General features: G+C 46.8%; 1 protein-coding gene and 1 pseudogene across 1 annotated transcript; one reads left to right on the top strand and one right to left on the bottom strand.

The window, feature by feature from the left end:
• The first annotated feature begins 10,752 nt into the window (after positions 1–10,752).
• On the top strand, positions 10,753–13,140 carry LOC124649228 (annotated as a pseudogene).
• Positions 13,141–17,244: 4,104 nt separating this feature from the next.
• Positions 17,245–19,481, bottom strand: LOC124647876 (poly [ADP-ribose] polymerase tankyrase-2-like). The gene is made up of 5 exons (XM_047187735.1): positions 19,451–19,481; positions 19,302–19,367; positions 19,030–19,200; positions 18,743–18,880; positions 17,245–18,295 (listed from the first exon to the last, which is right to left on the bottom strand). The coding sequence occupies exons 1-5, from the start codon at positions 19,479–19,481 to the stop codon at positions 18,036–18,038; spliced, it is 666 nt and encodes a 221-aa protein (XP_047043691.1). The 3' UTR covers positions 17,245–18,035.
• Between the last annotated feature and the right edge of the window lie 7,521 nt (positions 19,482–27,002).

Genomic DNA, 27,002 nt, shown 5'->3' with positions numbered 1-27,002 from the left:
AAAAGAAAAGCAATAAAGTCGCAAATACCGCCGGACTTCATCGCAGAGTGGATGGAGTTGCAAAATGCGGGACCTCCAGATTTGTCGAGAACCTGGACTATGAACTTTGATGGGTCCAAGAGACTAGAAGGGGCTGGCGCAGGAGTAGTACTCATATCACCTGAAGGCGACAAGTTGAAGTACATCCTTCGGATGACGTTCCCTAACGCATCTAACAATGATTTCACAGTGGTTAAGGGAGAATTATATAAGAGAAGTATTTCAGGCGTCTTGCAAAGGTGCGTCACACCTGAAGAAGGAAGAATAATTCTGAAGGATGTACACGAAGGAATATGTGGCCACCACGCAAGTAGTCGAGCTATCGCAGCCAAGGTTTTTCGGGCAGGATTCTACCTGGTTAACAAGCAATTGAGGACGCTAAGGACATAGTACGAACTTGCGACGCGTGTCAAAGGTTTGCCGCAAAACCTCACTCTCCAGCAGCAAGAGCTAGCACCAATACCTTTGTCGTGGCCCTTTGCACAATGGGGACTCGATATGGTGGGCAAGTTACACAAATCGTGGCCAGGAGGAAAGGAATACATGCTAGTAGCCGTCGACAAATTTACAAAGTGGATAGAAGCGAAGCCGATAAATTCACCGGACGGAGCATCCGCAAGTAAAATTCATAAAAGGCCTCGTCTTCAGATTTGGAGTGCCCCACAAGTATCGTCACGTACAACGGCAGCAATTTCACATCCAATGAATTCAAAGACTATTGCAAAGAGGTGGGTATCAAGCTGAACTTTGCGTCGCTTGCACATCCTCAAACCAATGGGCAAGTCGAGAAAGCCAATGGCATCATCTCGCAATGGCATCAAGAAACGTCTCGTTGGGACCTTTAGAAAAGCTCGACACACCCGGCCCGAAGAACTACCAAGTGTGCTCGTGGAGCATCCGAACAACACCAAATACGGCGACACAAGAAACCCCGTTTTTTCTAGTCCATGGCGCGGAAGCGGTACTTCCAATAGAAATAGAGCACGACTCCCCTAGAGTCACAGCATATGATGAAGAAGCGTCAAAAACAGCATTGGAAGACGATGTAGATGCACTCGACGAAGCTCGAGACGAAGTACTATCTCGGGTAACCAAATATCAACAGGACTTGAAGAATTACCACAGTCGACGTTTGCGGCCAAGATCTTTTCAGGTGGGCGACCTAGTTCTTCGGCTCACGCAAAAAGTCATGAAAAACTCGAGTCACCATGGCTTGGCCCTTACATCGTCACGGAAGTAATTGGAGGAGGAGCATACAGGATAAAGGACAAGAAGACAGGGGTGGAGGAGCCAAACCCCTGGAACGTGGCGCAACTTAGGCGGTTCTACGCCTAGAGTCGAAATATAGTCCTTGTAAAACTTCAATGTACTGAAACGCCCGCGAGTTTTCAGACGCACTCTTTTCCTTTTTCGGGGCACCGAGTGGGGCCGGAGAAGGTTTTTAATGAGGCGGGCTCGCGGTGCTGCAATATAATAAAGATAGTGGCTATATCACCGTTCTTCTTTATCAACATGACCAAAGTCACTGCTCCGACGAATTCCAATATAGTTCATCGACAAAAGAAAAACCTTACCTTGGTATTCAAATACCTCGTGAGTCAATAAAAATACAAAATAGTACTCAATAAAAGCTCTGGGGCTCATATTTGCCTCAAATATATAAATGCCTTGGTTCACAACCTCGCAAATATACAAATATAGTAAAGAGTCACCGAAACACTCGGGGCTAGACAGACATAGAAATATAATGGTTGCTTTACAATATAGTCATGGATTACAAAGAAGAAATATCTACAAGAAGAAAATAACTAGTCTTGATTCAGTATGTCATCAAGAGTAACTCGTCCTCCTCAGGAGCAGCACCAAGAAAATCGGCATAATGGCCATCGGCAAAAAGTCGGCATCCATCCGAAGCGTGTCCTCAATCATTTCTTCGGCTACGAGCGTAACCTTCGTGTTAATCCCGTCAACACCAACTCTCCGACGTTTTACCTTTTGGTGAACCTTCTCGACAACCCGGGTAAGGTCAAGCTTCGAGTGGCAGATCCGGAGCATGATAAGAGCAAATCCGGCACCAGCTACCGCTTGTGCTTTGACAAAGTCATGGATACTGCGAGCATCCTTGAACCTTTCCATCAATTCAGGAAGAGTTTTTGGTTGGACATTCCGAGGAAACATGGAATTGTAAACCATGGATAAGGATTTGGTACAGAAGTGAAGGAAATCACGGGTTTGAGAGGTGCGATCTTGAAATCTGGTAATTTGGCGGGTCCTCTCTGGAGTAGCCCAAAACAAAGAACCATGGTCCAAGGAAAGATTAACAAGGAGGTTTGTCCTAGCGTTTACCCTCTCTTCCTCAGCAGCAAAGATCAATAAAGGCACCTATCAAAACAACGAAAGGAAAACCTCTAAGAGACAATAGCATGAAGATGAAAGATATTACAGGATGAGACAAACATACCCGACATATCCGGCACTGGCTTCATTCATTAATTCGAGCATGAAATTTTCTCGAGTGACCGCCTTTTCAGCCTCGGAAGCAGCAATCTCTTTAGCAGCCACAGCCTCGCGAGTTTGCTGAAGGGCAACTTTTTCGGCTTCAGATGACTTACGAGATTGCTCCATCATCACAAGTGTTTGCTTCTTCGCATATCGAAGTTGTTGTCGAAGCTCATCCAATTCTTGCGACAAGGTATCATCGACAGTGCAGCATCGCATAGCAGTTCTCTTCGCGCGGAAGAAGGCGAAACATTGGAAGGAGTGGAAGTTGGAGTATAGTTATCAAATATCAACTGAAATTTAAACAGGACAACATCAAATAACAGGCAAAGATAGAGTTCTTCATTAATCTCTTGGGAATAATTACAAGGGCATTACAGTGGAGCTAAGGAAATACGTGTCGCCAAATGACTACTTCGGCGACAAGAGCAAAAGAAGCAAAAAGAAAAACAGAGGCATGCAACTAGACCTCCGGCCTTGACGAACTAGGAGTCGACGCTGGTTTAATCCCAAGATAGGCCAAGATCTTCTTCGTGTTGGGCTTGGCTGCCTTCATCAGCGATCGCCATCTTGATTGCTCAATCTGCTCGGTGTCGCCAACTTTCATCCAGTCAATAGCCTGTCCACTGTCAGCAACCAACGCGACAGTGTTTTCAACAGCAACCTTCATATTTTCTTGGCGCACTTTCAGTCCAAGATCCTCCGGTGTATTGAACATCTTGGCAAGGTCGAGGAAAGTTGCAGGCTCCTCTTTCTTCGGGAAGAAGTAGGGGAACAATGCAGACAACACTGCGTTAGCATTCGACACACCTTCGCGAATCTCGGACCCATGAAGCTCCAGATAGGAAAGTGCGTCAAGGACAGGGTCATTGACAGGATTCGTCAGATTAAAATCCTGGTTTGTTTGGGCTGTCAAGGAAACAAAGCATTAGTGAAAAGACAAGAAAACAACGATCCCCATAAAAACAAAAGAGATCAGCAAACTTACTGAAAGTACGGCGATTCTGAGTTTTCAGGCGCTTGAGGATTCCTTCTTCACGAGAAGCTTGCGCAGCCTTGTGCTCATCTAAGGCAGTTATAGCATCCTCAAGTTTCTTCTGCAATTCCTCGACACCAGCGAGTTTTGCCTTAGCTTCGTCAGCTTCGGCCTTGGCTTTGCTAGCAGCAAGGTCGGCTTTCTTGCGAGCCGCCTCACTTTGCTCAAGTTTTTGAGCAAGGGCGTTGGCACGTTCGTTGGCCTCTGCAAGTTTCTCTGTCGAGATATGAAAAAAGATAGAAGAAAGATCAAAAAATAGCGACAAGCAACAGGAATAAAAAGTCAAGGAAAAATAGCAAGTACAAAAGTCGTTACCTTCGGCTCTGGCGGCATATTCACGGTACCCAATAAATTGGGATCCGATGCGAAGAAGCTCTTTGATCATTGGCTGTTCAAACATCAAAAGAGCAGAGTTGAAACATCGGCATGAAAAAGAGAGTGAAGATGCGAAGAGATAAAAATAAAGAAAATATAGATGTCGACAAGCTTACATCATCAAAGAGCAGAGTCGACGAACTGCCCAATTGAGGGGCAGGTTCAACAATCTTTTCAACCCTTGCCCTTTTTGGTGAAGGAGCAAGGGGGCTTGATGGTGGAGTAGTGGTGACGACGTTTTGTTGAGGAGGCGACGTTTCATCTCCTTCAACTAGCGTGTCTGAAACAAGTACAGTACGTGACGTGCTTGTCCGAGGAGCCACGTCAGTAACTGGTACTTCTTCTTCCTCATCACTATTGAACAAAAAATCGACAGTATAAAAAGCAAGGCAAGATAAATATTTCGAGTACAAAAAAAAGGGGGAGAGATAAAAGTCGACTTACGAGCTGATGAGGGATTCAACATAAGGATCATAAGCTGCCTTCGGATGAGAAGGAACAACTTCTTCAGCCCTAGAAGTGCCGTAATCCTCGGCATTTTTCCTTTTCCTATTGTTCTTTGGAGAAACAGCAGGAGGAAGGGATTGCGTCGACTCACTGGCTTCAGACTCAGCTTCTTTTTCATGAGAAGCCGTAGATTTGTGAGAACCCGCGACTTCACTTTCAGGAACAGAAGAGCCTTGAGTGTCTTCGGCAACGATGGCCATTTCTTCGACTTCTCCACCCTCAGGAAGAGGAGGAAGGGAAGTCATAGTAGGATGGTTCCGTAAAAAATAATAATGACAAAAGGAAAAATGAAGAGTTGACAATACAATGAGATGAAGAGAAAGTGCGGAACAGGATAAAAAACTCGGGAAGACAAAGTACCTTGGGGAGTGGATTGGTGGAGCTGTAAGGTTCCACGCGACTTGAAGAAGGAATTGGGTCTTTGCCCAGGCGAGAAAGTCTTCGAAGCAACTTCTCGAAGTCCTTGGTGGAAAGATCACCGGAGATTCTGTTGGCATCATTTTCACCGTAGTACGTCCAAAGGGGATTTTTGCGAGCCTCGAAGAGGCTGCACTCTAATCTTAAGGAAGTAGGCAGTGATTTGAACACCAGACAGCTCCTTGCCTCGAGTGTTTTGAAGCTGACGAATACGAGACATGAGTGCCTCTGTCGCCTTTTTCTCTTCCTCAGAAGCTGACGAATACGATGAATTTTGGCATTTCCGTCGAAAGGAACTATGTTGTGCTCAACGGAGTTGGCGCTTTCTTCGTGAATGTAGAGCCACTTTTTGCGCCATCCTTGGACAGAATCAGGAAACTTGACATCGAAATAGTCGACATCGGTGCGAACACGTATAACAACGCCACCGATGTTATAAGTAACGTTGTGGGAGCCATTGCGGCGAAGGCGTAAAATGCGCTTCCAAAGAGCCCAATTGGGAGCGACTCCAAGGAAGCATTCGCAAAGAGTGATAAAAATAGAAATATGAAGGATGGAATTGGGGTCAGCTCGGTGCAGCTGAATCCCATAAACGAAAAGAAGGCCGCGGAGGAAATCATGGATTGGAGGCGAAAGGCCGCGGATTAGATGGTCAACAAAACTAACCCGGTACTCCATTGGAGGATTGGGGTAGCTTTCTTCGCTAGGAAAGCGGATGGCATCCTCCTTCTTCATAAGGCCGAGCCTCTTCAAGCATGTTGGTATCTTGGTTGGAGATTTTCGATCTCTCCCACTCAAGATCCTCGGCGGCCATCTTGGATTCCGGAGTGCTCGTGGCGAGTCAGCGCGCGCGCGGTGGCATCAACGGCAATGGGCAGAGCAATGTATGCGAGTGCGGAAACTCAGAGAGAGTTGGGCGCAGGAGAAGTTTTGCGAAGAGGAACAGGTGAGCGGCGCAAGCGAGGGGATGAACGGAGGTTGAAGACAGGTTTATATAAGAATTGGGTGAAGCGGTGTGCCGTTGGATGAGGAAATCGTGTGGTGAGAATAGATCTTCTAGATACAAGGGCAAAAAAGTATTTTTACTGGGATAGGCGTTACCGTACGTGCGCCAGAAAAAGCGGAGGACGTGTGTCCCCCACTTGCACGACGTGTCAACGTGGTGGAAAACGATGGACCCACAAAGCAGAAAAATCTCGACCATTGATAGAGTTGAAAAAAAATTTGACAAGGGAAAATATGTCGACAAGAAAAATAAAAGAAGAATGGCGACAGGATACGTTATTTGAATATTTCGGGAGCCTTTGGACAGAAACAGGTTTTTGCCCAAATGCTCGGGGGCTACTTTGACAAAAAGTCAAATTTCGAGTATGACAATATAGAAAATGTTGAGCCTACAACCAAGCACAAGTTCTTGGCTGTAGCCTCGGGGGCTACTCCCATCGGGAGCGCTGTTCGCGCACCCGAGAGATAAAAAAAGAGAGAGAAGAAGAAGAAGAGAAAAGAGTTCATATCCAGAAGTAATGACAATATAGTGACAAGGTGGATTAAAATGTTGAGCCTACAACCAAGCACAAGTTCTTGGCCGTAGCCTCGGGGCTACTCCCATCGGGAACGCTGTTCGCGTGCCCGATGAAATTAACAAAGGAAAAATAGAACAGACAAGAGAGTATATTTCGAGTTATAATTAACTCTACATATACTCCCATCGGGAGAGCAATATAAGTCATATTTGACTCGATAAAATGTGCCATTCCAACAGCCGGAAAAGCACTCGACAATATATTCTCAGAACGCCAAAGTTGCGATCAATTTCTGAATGCCGCAAATTCGCGAAGGTAAGACCCCAGATCTATTCTGCTGGGCGTGGCATCGCCAAAGACCGCGCTCTGCTACTTTTATCCGTATCAACAGATACGAAGAAAAATCCTAACGGACGCGTTAGGTACTCGATAAATTTGACTGGGACTCGACAGAATGGTAAGACCTTAAGCGGCACCTGTCGAAGTTTACACCAGTATCCCGAGATCATGTCCAGGGACGTGATTTTGAAGTAGGTTTTGCGGATTGCCACTAGAGCAGTTAACTAGTACCCGATCCGTCGGATGAACTAGCCCCAACTACCAATATCCCCGTACAATATAGAATTTTATGAGAAGAAGTATAAAAGTTAGAGCTTTCGAATAAAAATAAACAGTGGAGATTTTCCATGACTCTATGATTCAAGCAAAATCTCGGGGGCTACTGACATAGGCATCCCAAATGGGCCTGCCGAATATAGTACCCGGGGTTTATTGAAGGCCCACTACCCGAAGAATAAGAAGATTCGGAAGCCCAAGATGTATTAAAGGAAAAGATAGAGTTGTAATAGGAAGTGTTATTTGTAATATGGCGGGATGAGTTAGAAACCGTCCCGGACTCTGTAACTTGTACAAAACGAAACCCTCGGCTCCACCTCTTATATAAAGGGGGAGTCGAGGGACGAGGAGATCATCGAATCATTGTCTGCAAACTCTAGTTTTCATATTCGTCGAGTACTTTTCGGCTGAAACCTTCGAGATCTACTTGCCCTCTACTTCTAACTAAACCCTAGCCTACAATCCATAGGCATTGATAAGTTAATCCCTTGTCACCCTTGGACTTTGAGCGACCTCTGTCGGTCTTGCTCTTATCTCTGTTGTAGTTGTTGTAGTTGTCGTTTCTGTTCTCGGTCCTGCCTCGGACCTGCAGTGCTTCTGCCTTAGGTGACGAACCCTCTGCCTGCACCATAGATTTCATCTTTTGCCTCTGCTGGAGGGCCTCATAAACTTCAGCAAGGGTTAGTTCATCACGGCTACAAGGTGTCTCGAAAATTTGCAAAAGAATTAGGCAACAAGACTAACAGTATAAGAGCGAGATTCTCATCATCATACTTTACCTCCATGGATAGCAAATCAGAAACGATCTCTCTAAAGATCGATAGGTGATTCATCATTGATGCACCTTCTTGCAGCTTGTGCGAGAACAACTTCATCCTCACGTGCATCTTCATCGGTTAGATCTTTGGACATGCAGATCGATTCCAGCTTCAACCACTAGCCGCTGCTGGATTTCTCAGCCAGACACTTCCTCGCAAGATATTGTTGGATAGATGAAGCTGAATTAATGAAAAAGCCTTACGGTCTTTCCTCTTTTCATCGTCGGTCCAGGTCTTGGCATCTTTCTTGCCAAATCCATCAAGAGCTTCATCCAGATCAGAAGATTGGGTAAGGATCGCCCTCATCTTCACTTGCCACAGAGAAAATCTCGTTGTATAATCCAACTGCGGTAGATCGAACTTCAAGGAAGACATGTCGCAAAACCCTAGATTGAAACACGGGCTCTGATACCACTTGTTATAAAAGCGACAAGCAAATAACGAAGAACGATAAAGGTAAACGCAGCGGAGACACAAGATTTAACGTGGAAAACCCCTTCCAACGCAGAAGGGGGAAAAACCACGAGCGCTAGCCAGCATAACTTCACTATATCCGGGAGTGTTTACAAACACCGTGGGTTATCTTATAATCTGATAAACCCAAGCCGACGGCTTACAAGATGTATATATAAGCGGTGCAAACGATCCGTACCGTACCGCTGGGGGCTGCCGCCCCCCGCACCCCTGTTCGCAGGCGTCCTTGCAGGGCACGACGTATGGGCTAACTTCAAACTCCGCTACGACTTCGGCCCAAGCCTACCCGGCGACGGGCCTCGCTCCGCTCGTCAGAAGTTGGCCTCCCTTTAGTATATGAATTCAGATCACAATATAACAAACTCCACCTTGAGACAAATTCCATCTTGTAGCATGAACTTCAACAATCTCCTGAACAACAAAGAAAAACACTTCCTGGCACCAACATCCACTTGGGCTAAATAGTTATACCAACCAAGCTCGAGCAAAACTCAAACTTGGAAACAGGAACATGCTTTGTCATCATATCAGCATGATTATCATGAGTACTTATCTTGCATACCTCCAGTTTACCTTGAGCAACAATGTCGCGCACATAATGGTACTTGATATCAATGTGCTTTGTCCTCTCATGGAACATTTGATCTTTAGTAAGGTATATTGCACTTTGACTCGTCGAAAACAAGTTAATGCAAGAACCATCTCCACAAAGCTCAGCATACAAACCTTTCAACCAAACAGACTCTTTGCAAGCTTCATTAATTGCTATATATTCTGCTTCGGTTGTAGATTGGGCAACAACAGGTTGTAACGTTGCTTTCCAACTCACAGCACATCCACGAACAGTGAACACATAACATGTGAGGGATCTTCTCTTATCCAAATCGGCAGCTAAATCTGAATCCACATAGCCTACGAGTCCCTCACCGGTCTTGCCAAATTTCAAGCAAGCTTTGGATGTGCCACGAAGGTACCTGAAAATCCACTGAACAGCTTTCCAACGTTCTTTACCAGGATTAGACATGTATTGACCGACCATACTCATAGCATATGACAAATCAGGGTGAGAACAGACCATGGCATGCATCAAGGAACCAATAGCACTAGAATATGGAACTCGTGACATGTACTCAATATCTTCATCAGTACTAGGATATTGCAATGCTGACAATTTAAAGTGAGGAGCAATAGGTGTACTAACAGACTTTGTATCATGCATATTAAAACGATGAAGAACCTTTTAAATGTAATTTTGCTGACTAAGAAATAACACACTAGATTTTCTGTCTCTTGTAATTTCCATACCTAGTATTTTCTTAGCAGCACCAAGATCCTTCATCTCAAACTCACTACTTAATTGTGACTTTAAAGTAGTGATCGAACTTCAAGGACGACATGTCGCAAAACCCTAGATTGAACTTCAGACTCCGCTGCGCTTCAGCCCAAGCCTACCCGGCGACGGGCCTCGCTCCGCTCGTCATAAGTTAGCCTCCCTTTAGTATATGAATTTGGATCACAATATAACACAAACTACCAAGTTTTGCCCCAAAACGACTCTCAATAGGGTTCTATTCAGAATTTCTTAGTTTCCGATAATGTACACGTATACCGAGGTATCTGATCGGTAATGAACCAGCCTTACAACCAAAAAATTGTCTGTATTCATGTTCCTTTTCTTTTGCCTTCCCAAAACAAAAGATCTCACTTTTATGAAAATTAATTTTCAAGCCGGACCTTTACAATGTCATGGTCGAAAAACAAGATTGTATCGTTGGCATATTGGAGTATCGATACCCCCCCCCCCCCACCATCAACCAAATGAGGAATGAGACTCCCTACTTGACCCTGTTCTTTTGCCCGCGCAATAAGGATGGCAAGTACATCAGCAACAATGTTGAAAAGAATCGGAGAAAAAGGATCACCTTGTCTCAACCTTTTCCTTGTTTGGAAATTATGCATAATGTCATCATTAACCTTAATTCCAACGCTATTAGACGAGGTGGGAGAGGTTAGACGGCTTCACGCAAGGACGAGAGTTCGAGAGTAGTTCCAAGCCTTCTCATAACTTTGTCTAGTTGTGTTGGAGTTGTGCTTCTGCTGTTTTGGTCGTCTTCCAGTGTGGTGTTGTATAACCTAGGTAGCTCAAACTTGTTATGACGTGTGTTGCTCTTGCATCGAACTTTGCTATTGTTACCTGTGTGGGTTTATATATAAAGCCAGACCAAGTGTCTCTTCGCATTTAAAAGTTTCTGAAAACCCAAAGCCCCTTTTCCTGGATATATAGATGCAATCATTGGAACGGCACTAAAAAAGAAAATCAACAATCACGTTTAATTTCCTAGCCATCCATCCATTTTCCCCTCCGATCCGATAATGCTGTAAAGTGACGGGTGGAGTGTATATACGCGGGCTCCATGCCTCGCATTGTCGCATCACATGTAGGGGCATGTGAGTGAAGGCCACAGTTGCACCTCGCTTGCTCTCCCTGCTAACGATCTAGAGCTTCAAGCAGCCCCTGGGGCTTGAGCTCTCGATCTCTGGCCATGGCAACCACAGAGGTGGACAGGGAGAGGGGTGGCGACCGCACGAAGAGGAAGCAGGGTGGCTTCCGGACCATGCCGTTCATACTAGGTGAGCACCGTGCAGCACTGCAGTTTGTTTGCATGAGCATCTCGAGTCTGTCTAGGACTCTAGGTTAGTTCTGAATAATCCGGGGAAAACCGAGCGAACATTGTTGAGTTCATCCTCAGACCAGGATGGTTGGTTGTAATTGTAACTGGAGACTGGAGAGTTCTCATCACCTGTATCTGTATGTCGACCCTGCTGCAGTGAACGAGGTCTGCGACATGTTCGCGACGGCAGGCTTCAACGCGAACCTGATCACGTACCTGACGCAGGAGCTGCACCTGCCGCTGGTGGAGGCCTCCAACACGCTCACCAACATCAACGGCACCTCCAGCCTCACGCCCATCCTCGGCGCGCTCGCTGCCGACTCCTTCGCCGGCCGCTTCTGGACCATCATCGCCGGCTCCGTCTTCTACCAGCTCGGCATGCTAGGCCTCATCGTGTCCGTGCTCGTCCCCTCGCTCCGCCCCGGCCCCTGCTCCCCTCCCGCCACACCGTGCCGCCGCGCCAACGGACTGCAGTTCGCCGTGCTCTACTTCTCCCTGCTGCTCACGTCCCTCGGCTCCGGCGGGATCCGGCCGTGCGTCGTGTCCTTCGGCGCCGACCAGTTCGACCAGCACAAAGAGCAGCGTGCTGAAGCGGGCGCCGCGGAGGCGGAAGCAGGGCGGCAGCGGCAGTACTTCAACCTCTACTTCTTCACCATGGGGATCGCGGTGCTGCTGGCCCTCACGGTGGTGGTGTACATCCAGGAGAACGTGGGGTGGGGGTGGGGGTTCGGGATTCCGGCCATCGCCATGTTCGTCTCCATCCTGGTGTTCGTGATCGGGTACCCGCTCTACGTCCGGCTCAAGCCCGGTGGCAGCCCGTTCACGCGTCTGGCGCAGGTTGTCGCCGCCGCGTACAAGAAGCGGGCCGCCACGGTGCCGGAGGACCCCGGCATGCTGTACCAGGACAAGGACCTCGACGCGCTGATCTCCACCAACGGCAGGCTCCTGCACACCAACCAGCTCACGTAAGTGCTCAATTTGTCCTCACTTAAGTGCCGTAGCATAGTGTTGCTCGGAGCCGGCGTGTTAGGCGCGTCGCCTACATTATCGGCGCAGAAAGGAAGAAATCCAGATAGTAAACCCAAGGAAGGAATTCAAATAGAAAGTAGAGTGTCTAGATTCATCTGTGCGCGTCACAGTTCACACTCACACCGGCACATATTTCTAGTAGCGTACTGCGTACGTCGGGAACTCGGGATGCGCACGTTGGCCTGCGAATTTTCACCTGATAGCTAGGTGCATGTCCCCGTGCGAATTTTGTTCAGGTTCTTTGACCGGGCGGCGATCGTGACGCCGGCGGACACCGCGGGCTCCAGCAAGCTGAACCTGTGGCGGCTATCGACGGTGCACCGCGTGGAGGAGCTCAAGTCCCTCGTCCGCATGCTGCCCATCTGGTCCGCCAGCATCCTGCTCGCCACCGCGGGCTCACACAACAACAGCTTCGCCATCGTCCAGGCGCGCACCATGGACCGCCACGTCACCCAGCATTTCCAGATCCCGCCGGCGACCATGTTCATCTTCACCACGCTTGTGATGCTCGCCACCCTGGCCGTCTACGACCGCGCCTTCGTGCCCATCGCGCGGCGCTTCACGGGCCTCCCGTCCGGGATCACCTACTTCCAGCGCATGGCCGCCGGCCTCGCCATCTCCATCCTCGGCGTCGCCTCGGCGGCGCTCGTGGAGGCCAAGCGCCGCCGCTCCGCAGCCGAGCACGGGCTTCTGGACACGCCGACAACCGTGGTGCCGATGAGCGTGTTCTGGCTGGTGCCGCAGTACGCCATCCACGGCCTAGCGGAGGGGTTCTCGACGGTTGCGCAGATGGAGTTCCTCTACGACCAAGCGCCGGAGAGCATGCGCAGCACCGCCGCCGCGCTCTTCTGGCTCTCCTCCTCCCTCGGCAGCTACATGGGCACGGCGCTCGTCACGGTGGTGCAGAGCGCCACGCGGGGCAGCAGCGACTGGCTCCAGGACAATATCAACAGGGGCAGGTTGGACGCCTACTACTGGCTTGTCACCTGCCTCATGCTGCTTAACCTTGCCTACTACCTCATATGCTTCCGTTTCTACACCATGAAGCCATTGGAGCTCGCGGAGGACGGTGACCACGAAGAGAGTTCGAGCTGTCCTCTGTGCACAAAAATGGCAGCGGCGGCTGCGCCGTATAACATCGAGCATAGAGCGTAGAGCGTATAGTAATTACAACGAAAATGTGTTCAGTACCTAGGTGCATGCGCAACTGTTGTAGCATCCAAATAATCTTGGACCTAGCTAGCATACTGTACACGGTTTGAGGCTACGGTAAGGGATACTTTTTCCCTACATGGGTGGCAGCATAGTCTACGGATTGAAGCCCCACCCACCCCTTAGGCGTTATATGATTCATCGTTGCGATATGTATTTCGCTTAGGTTTTTTACATCTTTTGACTTGAGATACTTAAACGGCTGTGTGCATTCTAGTTATGCAGAGACTGAATGTAATTGCTTTTCAAAAGTAATAAAGCATCATTTATCGAAAAACAAAGCTAGCATACTGTAGTAATCATCCCGTGACAAGATCCAGCTGTGAAGATCATATTGCTGGTCATGTCACGAAAAAAGCAACCTGACACGCTTGGACTAGATTCAGTCATATGGGTGTTGAAGATTCAGTTACCGCCTCGTTCCTCAGCGTGTTAAGCTCTGTTACGGTTATGAAGATCCGGAGCGCACGTTGGAAGATCGACAGCTGTGCATGCTTTAGCCAGCATGTATCTTTCTTTTTGCAATTAAATCCCTATGAGACTCCTGTGCAGAAGAAATGGGCTGCGCTCTAAGATTAAACACTATCTCAAGCCACTGAAACTAGCTACTCTCTATGAAGCCGTAGAGAATGCTCGTGACATGTTGCTCCAAAAAATGCTCGTGACATGGAACTCGTAGTCAATGCTAATTCTCAAGCTACTCGTCGATCGACGAATACAAGCAATTACTTCTAGACCTCTTACTCCCCTTAGCAGCTTAGTCATCCAAAACCATTTCAGGATACTCCACCAACAAGAAAGACGGGGATAAACCTGAAAGGCTGGTAGCCAAACCAGAGACTAACTGTCAGCAATACAAGACCCTCAATCTCATGAGTGGTGAAGGAGAGACTGAACCAGAACCAACTCAACAAGAGTATTGATGATAGTGAGGAAAATGATACTCCACAGCTGGAAAAACCTGAAACTGCGCAGATGATGCAAATGTTGGTACAAGCGGTTCGAGCTCTTCAAATACATTCACTGTTATGGTCTCCATAGGTGGTAAATTAGCCACCACCCGGCTCGATACCGAAAGCACACACACGTTCATGGATCTTCGGTTTTCCACCAAAGTTCAATGCTCTACGGTATCAAACTGTTTGGAAATTGTTAAAGTAGCTGGTGGTAGCGAATTAAAGACTGGCTCTCATGTCAACCATTCAAGGACACTCTTTCACCAACTCCTTCAGAATTCTTCAACTTAAGGGATATGCAATTATTTTGGGCAGCGATTGGATGCTCCAGCATAGCCCTTCAAGTTTGATTACCACACTCGACAGGTCAAGATCAAACTAAATGGCACCAAGAAAATATCTCTTAAAGATAAATCCTTGCATCAAGGATTTTATCTAATATTGACCAACATAATGCATAAAGAAATCAAGAAGGGCGCCACTGGTTATTACCTTTTCCCCCTCTCTGCAGCAACAACAACAACTGCACACAAGACGCAGAGGCTCGGGCCTTGCTCACACAATATGTTGACGTTTTTGAAGAGCTCAAGGGAGGATCAGAACGCATTCATGATCACGCAATACCACTCAAGGGAGGATAATAACAACCTATGATTCGTCCTTATTGGGTCCCTCACGAGCAGAAGGATCAAATGGAAGAGCAAATCAAACTACTCTTAGAGTCCTCCCTCATCAGACGCAACAATAGCCCTTATGCGTCTCCGACCATCTTAGTCAAAAATAGGATGGAACATGGAGGTTGTGCATCGATTATCGGCGTCTAAATGCTATGATTGTCAAAGAAAAATTCTCGATACTTGTCATTGAAGACTTGCTTGATGAGCTTAATGGCGCCCAGTGTTTTAGCAAGCTCGACCTTCAATCAGGCCATCATCAGATAAGGATGAAAAGTGAGGATATTCACTGATACGTCTCCAACGTATCGATAATTTCTTGTGTTCCATGCCACATTATTGATGTTATCTACATGTTTTATGCACACTTTATGTCATATTCGTGCATTTTCTGGAACTAACCTATTAACAAGATGCCGAAGTGCCGCTTGCTCGTTTTCTGCTGTTTTTGGTTTCAGAAATCCTAGTAAAGAAATATTCTCGAATTGGACGAAATAAAAGCCCAGAGGCCTATTTTCTCACGAAGCTCCAGAAGACCGAAGACGAGACGAAGAGGGGCCACGGGGTGGCCAAACCCTAGGGCGGCGCGGCCCCACCCCTGGCCGCGCCGGCCTATGGTGCGGGCCCCCCGCGCCGCCTCTCGACTTGCCCTTCCGCCTACTTAAAGCCTCCGTGACGAAACTTCCAGTACCGAGAGCCACGATACGGAAAACCTTCCAGAGACGCCGTCACCGCCGATCCCATCTCGGGGATCCCGGAGATCGCTCTCCGGCACCCTGCCGGAGAGGGGAATCATCTCCCGGAGGACTCTACACCGCCATGGTCGCCTCCGGAGTGATGAGTGAGTAGTCTACCCCTGGACTATGGGTCCATAGCAAGTAGCTAGATGGTTGTCTTCTCCCCATTGTGCTATCATTGTCGGATCTTGTGAGCTGCCTATCATGATCAAGATCATCTATATGTAATTCTATATGTTGCGTTTGTTGGGATCCGATGAATAGAGAATACTTGTTATGTTGATTATCAAAGTTATGCTTATGTGTTGTTTATGATCTTGCATGCTCTCCGTTACTAGTAGATGCTCTGGCCAAGTAGATGCTTTTAACTCCAAGAGGGAGTACTTATGCTCGATAGTGGGTTCATGCCTGCATTGACACTGGGACAGGTGACGAAAGTTCTAAGGTTGTGTTGTGCTGTTGCCACTAGGGATAAAACATTGATGCTATGTCTAAGGATGTAGTTGTTGATTACATTACGCACCATACTTAATGCAATTGTCTCGTTGCTTTGCAACTTAATACTCGGAGGGGGTTCGGATGATAACTCTGAAGGTGGACTTTTTAGGCATAGATGCAGTTGGATGGCGGTCTATGTACTTTGTCGTAATGCCCAATTAAATCTCACTATACTCATCATGATATGTATGTGCATTGTCATGCTCTCTTTATTTGTCAATTGCCCAACTGTAATTTGTTCACCCAACATGCTTTTCGTCTTATGGGAGAGACACCTCTAGTGAACTGTGGACCCCGGTCCAATTCTCTTTACCGAAATACAATCTACTCGCAATACTTGTTTTTACTGTTTTCTCTCGCAAACAATCATCTTCCACACAATACGGTTAATCCTTTGTTACAGCAAGCCGGTGAGATTGACAACCTCACTGTTTCGTTGGGGCAAAGTACTTTGGTTGTGTTGTGCAGGTTCCACGTTGGCGCCGGAATCTCCGGTGTTGCGCCGCACTACATCCCGCCGCCATCAACCTTCAACGTGCTTCTTGGCTCCTCCTGGTTCGATAAACCTTGGTTTCTTTCTGAGGGAAAACTTGCTGCTGTGCTCATCATACCTTCCTCTTGGGGTTGCCCAACGAACGTGTGAAATACACGCCATCAAGCATATTTTCTGGCGCCGTTGCCGGGGAGATCAAGACACGCTGCAAGGGGAGTCTCCACTTCTCAATCTCTTTACTTTGTTTTTGTCTTGCTTAGTTTTATTTACTACTTTGTTTGCTGCACTAAATCAAAATACAAAAAAATTAGTTGCTAGTTTTACTTTATTTGCTATCTTGTTTGCTATATTGAAAACACAAAAAAATTAGTTTACTTGCATTTACTTTATCTAGTTTACTTTATTGTCTTGCACTCTATATTAAAAATACAAAAAAATTTAGTTACTTTTGTTACCATGTCTAGCTCTGAACCTGTTACTTCTTCGCCTGAAGAATTAGTTTTCACTTTTAAACAAGGGGATGAGGAGAGTTTTAAGGATGCTTGGTCTAGAATTTTTACTTCTTATCGTGAAACTGAACCTCAAATGACTCTAAGTTTGCTCCTTAGTAATTTTTATTTTGGTCTTATGTTGCCCTCCTTTGTTTTCTAGTTCCCTCGATGTTCCTCATCAGTTCCATGATCCTTGTACCGACTATAATCATTTCCAACATTTCATCCTTTTAGCATGACTGTAGCAGCACCCACGAGCAAGGAAGCTTCCCGAAGTAGATCTTATCTCCAATATAATAGGACACCAAGTATTGATCATTCTTTTAAAACATCGTTCTCAGTTTGTGGGACTTGTACCACCATTTCCTAATATAGTTACGGCAGTAAGTGTGGCTATTTGCATGGGATACTTTTTAGTTGACAGATGTGATATATCATATTCCTAACAAAAATGCATAAGGTCTAATCTTTATTACAGGTGTATATGAAGTGATTCTCGCGTTACAAATTTTATTAATTTGCAAAAAGGGAAATAATATCGAACAGGCCCTAGGAAACTACTAATCAATTAAACTACTTCTTGTCAGGGCAAGCAATCTGCAGAGAGAAACGGCATCAGAATATCAGTGGTTTAGCACGTGCAAACTTCGATCTTGAAAATTTTGTCATACTAACAGATAATAAAGGTGGAGACATGAAATTTCACTGGAAATGAGTGGAGGTATGTCTATTGAAATTTGCTATATGATGATCCTTTTCAACTTTAGAAGTGAAACTATGCGTACACAAGAAGCATGTAATTCAGAGAAAAAGCCCACAACTCTCTGCTTACTACAGGACAGGCATGTACAGTGAAACTAGTTTTTCAGCATCACTTAAAATTCTGACGGGACATGATTGTACAACCAATTAATGAGTAAAAGGAGAATGTAAATCTGGTTTTCAAATGCGCGCAACTCTATGTACTTCTTCAGATTCCAGAGATAAAATAGCAAAACAGAACTGTGAGAAATAGAGAAAGCAGATGGCCCAAGATTATCAAATACAGCTGTGAGAAGACTGTAAGGAAACGTATAGTGGAACTTACATCTGCATGGTGATCTAGCAAAATCTTCATGACGCTGTCCTGCTTATGCTTAGCAGCAACGTGCAACGGTGTTCCATTATCAGTCGAAAATGGATCGACATAAGCGCCTCTAGAGAGCAAGAGTTCTACTACTTCACAGTGCCCTGAATCAGATGTTTGAAATGCAAATATAATAAATTACCTGACAATTCATTTTATTAGCAATTCTTACATGCTCCACTTCAGTTATTTCGACTCATACCAATTTAGTTGCGACATGAATCAATTCTACAAACACAACGATAACTGCGTGCATGGGCGTGCTTTGCGCACAAAATGGGCCATGCACAGAGCCACAGAGGAACAATTTGTGACCTGGTTCTATGGCAGAGAAAATATTTTGTTTATATTTTCTACTCTGTTAGCGCAAATACAACAATCTATCTCCCACAATTGCAATCCCATTTGTCTCTCTTCATCCAGCGAATGGAGACTCCACGGTTTATCAAACATTCACTTCAAGACATGCTGATAAAAGTAACAGCAACAGTGCAATTCATAGGAGTAACCAACTAAGAGAGGGAGAAAAGGAGAGAGATTTTAGAGAATACCTTTTTTGGCAGCCTCATGGAGAGGAGTAAACCCTGTTTTGTCGACATTATCTGGATTGGCACCGTGATCAAGAAGGTAGCTGACAATATCCACGTGTCCATCTTTACAAGTAATTGCCCAAACCAGAGGTGTTCTACCTGTTAAGAGCAGAACAGAAAAGGGAGGTTTATGCATTTACATCCGAACAAACAAATGAAGTTTTCTATGCATATATTCAGAGTCTGAATTTCAGACTTTCTATATAATAACTGTAGCATGTTAAAAAAAATGAGAGAGCAAGACACACCGCATATGTCAAGGGCATCCACATCCACCCGGACATCCTCGACCAGGTACTCGCACACTTCCGCCTGCTTGTTTCCGGCGGCGAGGTGCAGCGCCCCAGCGCCGTGATCTTTAACGGCTTCCACCGTCTCCGCGAGGCGGCCGCGACCACCATCGAGCTTCCTCGCCATCCCTGCCCGTACAAATCAAATACTCGTAAGAAAGAAAAAAAATTCAGGACCGGCACACACCACGGCCAGAACGAGGAGAGGTGGGAGAGGGGTAGAATCGTACGCTCGAGGAGAGCGAGGTCGCCCACGGCCGCCGCGACGAGGAGCTCACTCTGGGGCGTCCCGGGAGCTGCAGGGAGAAGAGGGCCGGCCGAGTGAGTTACGGTTAGGGTTTTGCGCGGCGGAGGGAGATGGGGAAGGAGAGGCGCTTACCGTAGGGGAATTCACGTCTGGGGCGCGTCATGGCGGCGGATTGGGAGCGAGCTTGAAGCCGAAAAGCGGGAGGTTTTCGCCGGAGCGGAAGAGGAGACAGCTGAGTAGGCGGGAAGAGGAGGGCAGAGTGGCCGCCCAAGTTGCAAAGACCGTGTGTGAAAGGGAATTTTTTTGTGAGAGTTAAAAAGTGGTGCCCCCTCCTCTTCAAATTAATTGCTCAAAAAAATAATGCATCTAGATACGTTTTAGTGTGGAGATACTTCATCTATTTTTCAAATTACTCCGTAATTATTTTGAACAGGACAAAGTATCTGATTTACCATACATTTTTTTCTTTACAATTCTATTATTTGCCTAATCACCACCAAAAAATGTGTGGCAAATGATAAAATATTTCATCTGAACATGGGTGGTTTACTCAATGAGCCCAGCAGCGGCGATTCTAAATGATTATGCTTAACCAGCGAGAGATTTTGCGAAAGCAACCTTTGTATATTGTTCGAGAGATTTGAATGATGTAGCAAATGAGGTAGCAAAGCAGGCGAATGATGCAGATCCTGCTAGATGGATAGATGATCCTCCTCCTTTTATTCTTGCTATTTAGACTTAACTATTTTTGAGTAGTAAAGGTTGCTTTCCACTGTCAAAGAAATTATCTGATCTGACTGCAACTCATTTCGAACATCAATTGTTTTTTTCCCATAGTTACAAATATAGAGTCACATTATTCCTTTGGATCGGGGTAAATCCAGTGGCAAGATCCCTTTTTCGGTTAGTATTTATCGATAAGAACTTGATTTGCATAGGGTAAATAAAATAAAAATATTTTAAAAATAAAAGTGATAAGACCCTAGGGTTTGCGCCGTTCGCACCGCCTACTCCTTGTCGTCATCTGCGGCAAGGTCAACGAACATCGACGGAGCCCATGGATAGGGCCAGGGCACCAGTATCGTCGGAGCTGGACCGTTGGAGCTAGAGGCCTTGGTGCGGGAGGTGTTTCCGCAGCTGACGCAAGAGTCGTCAGCGCAGGAGTGGGCTAAACGCCCACACCTCGGTCCATGGCGACGTTCGTGCATGATGGTGAAAGTGCATGGAGCTCCCATGTGTGGTTTTAGTAATTAATGATAATCCCTATGTAATGCTTGAACCATATGTTGGATTCAAGATTGCAAAATAAGAAAATGAAGAAGATGAAGTAACAAGTATGTCTTGAAGACGAAGTTGGAGTGAGCTCTCTCATGAGTATCTTCAAGATAGCAACAAGATGAAAAGAAGAAATGAAGTGTAAGTTCAAGTTCAAGATGAACCATCTCCAAGAGATCATATGCTCGAATCTTTCACTATTAGTAGATTGTCGAATTGTCGAGAGAATTTCCGGGACACCTATGTTCCGTTTGGATCTTCCATAGATACTACTCCCTCCGCCGCGACTAATGTAATTTTCCTTTTTGGAAATTAGCATTTTAAATTTAATCAATTTTTTTACATAAAAATAATAACATAACTTGTATTAAAGGGGTAGTGCTAAGTGCTAACAATCCCGGAGCATTTTCCCCATGACAGGCGCTCTAATTTCCGTCAAAATCATTAATTTGTTTCGTCGCAGCAGAAAAAAGGCCCTCTTTTGCTTCAATGAAGCAAAAAAAGGTTCGCCTAGATTAAGAATGCATACCTCGTCGGAGACCTGGTAGCAAAAAAATTGTGTTGTTGAAGCAAAACCGTCCTCACCGTAGACCTCGCCGGAGATCTTATAGCAACAATTCTATACTAAAGTAGAAAAACAACAGAACATTTGTAGAAAAAAAATTATACTATTGTAGCACCGTGAGCTACTCGCCGGCACACCGTCGGCAGCATCCTAACTCCGGCTAGAAGCACCGTCACATGCTTCTTGCAGCATCGTTACTTACTGTTTGTAACACCGAGGCTAACATTTTGAAGCACATGCGCTGACCGTTTGCAGCACACCAACATCGTTGATGACTGTTTGTAGCGCCGTTTTCAGCATCGATGGTGACAGTTTTCAAATCTATCGCTCGAAATTTGCAGCATCGCCGTTGACCAATTGCAGCTTGCGCACGCGCTCTTTGCAACTTCACCATCTACCCTCACCGGGAGTTGGCGGTGGAGGAACTCCGGAGAACCCGTTGGGCACACCGGCGGCGGCGGTGGTGGAAGAGGCGGTACATGCACCAAAGTGGAGGTCCTCCGCGATCATCACGTCCTCGCCGGTTCGTGGAGGTCAACGGCGGCTCCCTCGTGGCACAGGGCATCGCAGTGGAGGTCAGCGGCGGACCCCCTCGAAGTATAGGTCGACGAGTTGGAGGTCAGCGGTGATGACCCACAAGTATAGGGGGTCGCAATAGTCCTCGAGGGAAGTAAAATCCAAATTTATTGATTCGACACAAGTGGAGGTAAAGAATACTTATAAGCCTTAAACATCAGAGTTGTCAATTCAGCTGCACCTGGAAAAGCACTAGTAGCAGGGGTGATGTGAAAGCAGCAGTAATAAGAGAGCAATGGAAATAGTAACACAGCAGCAGTAGCCCTAGCAGTAACACAGAGGAGATGGCACCGGAAAATATTCTAGTGCGTAGTTGACTGTAGAGCAATGATGATGATAGAAGGACCGGGTGATACGTCTCAAACGTATCTATAATTGTTGATGCTTCATGCTTGTTTTACACCAATTCATATATGTTTTGCTTAAACTTCGTTGCACTTTTACATGATTTCCGGCACCACAGTGCCAGTTCCCTATTTTCTGTTGTTTTTGTATTTCAGAAAAGTTGTATACTAAATATTCTCGGAATTGGATGAAACAAAAGCCGAAGTCAATATTTTACCGAAACAAAGACGAAGTCCGAAGGGGGGGTCAAAGAGGCGCAGCAGGGTGCCCAAACCACCCCTAGGTGTGGCCTGGACTTGGCCCGCGCCTAGGGTAGGTGTGGGGCCACCAGGCACCCCACCGATCTAAACCCTCCGCCTATTTATACATCTTCTCGGGAAAACCATGGATATACAAGCCTCCGTCCACGAAAAGTTCCGTAGCTCCGCCGCCGTCGCATACAAGATCTGGGGGACATAAGTCTCTGTTCCGGCACCCTGCCGGGACGGGGAATTGCCCCCGGAGCCATCTCCATCGACTCCACCACCATGTTCATCGCTGTTGCTGACTCCTATGATGAGGAGTGAGTAGTTCTCCCCCGGGGCTGAGGGCTTTTCGTTGTATCGTCACGGCATATGCCATAGGATGGCTAAAGTCGGGTGGTTCCTGCCTATGGCCTACGGCGGTTTCCGGATGCTGGTATGAGCACGAGCGACACAGCGACGTACCCAGGTTCGGGGCCCTCGTATGGAGGTAACACCACTGCTCCTGCTCTAGAGTGTATATGATGTGTAAGACAGTACAATGGTGCTCCTTGAGTTGTGTCCGGCTGCTAAGAGAGGGCTGGAGGTAGAAGAACACCTCTCTCCCGAGCCGTTCTAAGTATGAAATGAGAGTTGGTCGATCGTCCCCCGCACAGGAGGGGTAGTGTGGCTTATATAGTGTCAGTTACATTACAAAGAAGCCCCTATAGCCTACTGGCTCCGGCTTCTCCGCTCCTTCCCGAGGCGCGGGCGTCACCGGCCGTTACGCCTTGTCCGTCCTTCCTGCCGAGGTCAGCGGAGACACGACGTGCCAGGCGACGTGGGCTAGGAGTCCGCTGTCTATGCCCGTAGCCTGCGACGTGTGCTGCAGCTAGGCCATGATGGCCTGTACGACGCGGGGCACTGTTGCTCTACAGTGCCCCCGCTTTACAGGATATGAGATCATCAATGGACTTTTGCACCCGAATGACCTTTCCGGAGCCTTCTCCTGCAAGGATCACCATCCTCGAGCCAGTCTGGGGAGAGCCAAACCCAGCCGGACATGGCATGTAGAAGCCGGCCCAGCCATAGCGCAGCCGGCCATGACTGGACCAGCGTAGACTTAGGATTAGCCGGCTCACAAGGCAGCCGGCCTTTGCCGTGCGCTAGCCGGCCTCGAGCCAACTGTTCCCAGTCTTTTGCCATACCCGGGGTCTTCCCCCCGACATTAGCCCCTGAAGCTGGCGAGGTCCTGCGTAGAGAAGGACCTGGGCAGGTTTTCCTGGCCATTCGTTGTTGATCCCATGGGTCTTGCTGAAAAGCATTTGAGGGGCCGGTTAGGAATTTTCCTCCAGCCGGCTACGCCCTCTTTCAGCTTGCTTCGTCCGGCTGCTCTCGAGCCGGATGCCGCTTCGGTTTTACAAATTTGGTTCTCTTAAGTGCTGGAGACATCTCCGCCTTATTGATGAGGTTGCAACCGATTCTGGGAAGCGTGTCCGGCTTCGGCTGGGCCGTCCCGAAATTAACATCGCCTTGGGGCGCGGGCTGCGACTTGACCGGCTCTGACGGGAATCTCTGGCCCTGGCGCAGCGTACGGTCACATTAGTGTCGCCTCTGGATTCTCTGCGATCGTGGCTGACGTGGCCTTGAGCGGTTAGTGGTAACGACTAGGGTAGTGGGGATCGTGGGCGCAGTTAATCCTGCGCCGCCGCACACGTCCCCCACGTCTCCCACTTGCCTCCCTCTTTAAATAGGGCGTGGGAGGCACCGGGGAGGCCCTCCGCCACTTCTTTTTCTTCGTTGGTCTCTGCTCCCTTCGCTCCTCTGCGCGCCGCTCGATTCTTCCGGCGAGCTCCGGCGAATCTTCGCATCCGGACGCGGTGGGACTGCTCCCTCGACCCGCTGCCGCAGCGCAGCCGTTCCGGCGCTGATGTCTACGCACGCTTCTATTCCTGTAGACAGTGTTGGGCCTCCAAGAGCAGAGGTTTGTAGAACAGCAGCAAGTTTCCCTTAAGTGGATCACCCAAGGTTTATCGAACTCAGGGAGGAAGAGGTCAAAGATATCCCTCTCAAGCAACCCCGCAATCACGATACAAGAAGTCTCTTGTGTCCCCAACACACCTAATACACTTGTCGGATGTATAGGTGCACTAGTTCGGCGAAGAGATAGTGAAATACAAGTAGTATGGATGTATATGAGTGGTAATAGCAATCTAAATAAAATATGGCAGCGAGTAAACATGCAACGAACGGTAAATAAACGGAGATTCGATGTTTGGAAACAAGGCCTAGGGATCATACTTTCACTAGTGGACACTCTCAACATTGCAATCATAATGGAATATAAATAAGCACTTCACTATGCTATTCCGAATTACTCTCTGGCAAGATAACGAACTCTAATTCATCATGTAGGCAAACCTTAAAGATGTATTCCCAAGTACTAATGAACACCCCACGCTGTCACTTTGAGCATTCATAGGAGGTACTAACACACCACAATTTCATAGAGACATCTGATACGTCTCCGATGTATCGATAATTTCTTATGTTCCATGCCACATTATTGATGATATCTACATGTTTTATGCATACTTTATGTCATATTTATGCATTTTCCGGCACTAACCTATTAACGAGATGCCGAAGAGCCGATTGCTCGTTTTCTCGCTGTTTTTGGTTTCAGAAATCCTAGTAAGGAAATATTCTTGGAATTGGACGAAATCAACGCCCAGGGGCCTATTTTGCCACGAAGCTTCCAGAAGACCGAAGAGAAGATGAAGTGGGGCCACGAGGTGGCGACACACTAGGGCGGCGCGGCCCAAGCCCTGGCCGCGCCGGCCTACTGTGTGGGCCCCTCGTGACGCCCTTTGACCTGCCCTTCCGCCTACTTAAAGCCTCCGTCGCGAAACCCCCGATACCGAGAGCCACGATACGGAAAACCTTCCGGAGACGCCGCCGCCGCCAATCCCATCTCGGGGGATTCAGGAGATCGCTCTCCGGCACCCTGCCGGAGAGGGGAATCATCTCCCGGAGGACTCTTCACCGCCATGGTCGCCTCCGGAGTGATGAGTGAGTAGTTCACCCCTGGACTATGGGTCCATATCAGTAGCTAGATGGTCGTCTTCTCCTTATGTGCTTCATTGTTGGATCTTGTGAGCTGCCTAACATGATCAAGATCATCTATCTGTAATGCTATATGTTGTGTTTGTCGGGATCCGATGGATAGAGAATACTATGTTATGTTGATTATCAATCTATTACCTATGTGTTGTTTATGATCTTGCATGCTCTCCGTTATTAGGCTCTGGCCAAGTTTTTACTCCTAACTCCAAGAGGGAGTATTTATGCTCGATAGTGGGTTCATGCCTCCATTAAATGCGGGACGATGACGAGAAAGTTCTAAGGTTGTGGATGTGTTGTTGCCACTAGGGATAAAACATTGATGCTATGTCCGAGGATGTAGTTATTGATTACATTACGCACCATACTTAATGCAATTGTCCGTTGTTTGCAACTTAATACTGGAAGGGGTTCGGATGATAACCTGAAGGTGGACTTTTTAGGCATAGATGCATGCTGGATAGCGGTCTATGTACTTTGTCGTAATGCCCAACTAAATCTCACTATACTTATCATGTCATGTATGTGCATTGCCATGCCCTCTCTATTTGTCAATTGTCTTACTGTAATTTGTTCACCCAACATGCTATTTATCTTATGGGAGAGACACCTCTAGTGAACTGTGGATCCCGGTCCTATTCTTTACATCAAATACAATCTACTGCAATACTTGTTCTACTGTTTTCTGCAAACAATCATCATCCACACTATACATCTAATCCTTTGTTACAGCAAGCCGGTGAGATTGACAACCTCACTGTTTCGTTGGGGCAAAGTACTTTGGTTGTGTTGTGCAGGTTCCACGTTGGCGCCGGAATCCCTGGTGTTGCGCCGCACTACACTCCGCCGCCATCAACCTTCAACGTGCTTCTTGGCTCCTCCTGGTTCGATAAACATTGGTTTCTTTCTGAGGGAAAACTTGCTACTGTGTACATCATACCTTCCTCTTGGGGTTCCCAACGAACGTGTGTATTACACGCCATCAAGCTCTTTTTCTGGCGCCGTTGCCGGGGAGATCAAGACACGCTGCAAGGGAAGTCTCCACAATCCAATCTCTTTACTTTGTTTTTGTCTTGCTTTATTTTATTTACTACTTTGTTTGCTGCATTATATCAAAACACAAAAACATTAGTTGCTAGTTTTACTTTATTTACTGTCTTGTTCTCCATATCAAAAACACACAAAAAAAATAGTTACTTGCATTTACTTTATTTACCTTTAGTTTATTTCATCATGTTTCCTCCTAAGTACACTCTAAAAGACATACCGGTAGGACGTGGGTCTATCATTGGGAGAGATAATATAGAAGATTTTTTCACTCATGTTAGTACCGTTGAAGATTTTGAAGATAGACACTTGGTAGAACTTGCTCCTAATTATGAAATTGCTGCTGCTTCTTTAGTTCACATGTTGGAAACTAAATTTGTTAATCTTAATCCTATAATCCAACACATGTTTCTCACACTCGGTGATATGGAAGAAGGGTAAAAGAAAGATTTTGTTTTAGAAACCCTTCTTAAAGAATTTGGTGGTGTAGCAAGAGAGGCTAGAAAGGTCTTAACTAAATACAATATGCTTG

The sequence above is a fragment of the Lolium rigidum genome, chromosome 4 (genome assembly GCF_022539505.1).
Source record: "Lolium rigidum isolate FL_2022 chromosome 4, APGP_CSIRO_Lrig_0.1, whole genome shotgun sequence".
NCBI lineage: Eukaryota > Viridiplantae > Streptophyta > Magnoliopsida > Poales > Poaceae > Lolium > Lolium rigidum.
This window is presented reverse-complemented; position numbering and strand designations above follow the sequence as displayed.

Coding starts and splice junctions, on each gene's coding strand:
- LOC124647876 (XM_047187735.1), bottom strand. CDS start 19,481: ATGACGCGCCCCAGACGTGAATTCCCCTACG. Junction 18,881..19,029: donor GGATGCCCTTGACATATGCG/GTGTGTCTTGCT, acceptor TGCTCTTAACAG/GTAGAACACCTCTGGTTTGG. Junction 18,296..18,742: donor CCATGAGGCTGCCAAAAAAG/GTATTCTCTAAA, acceptor CATCTGATTCAG/GGCACTGTGAAGTAGTAGAA.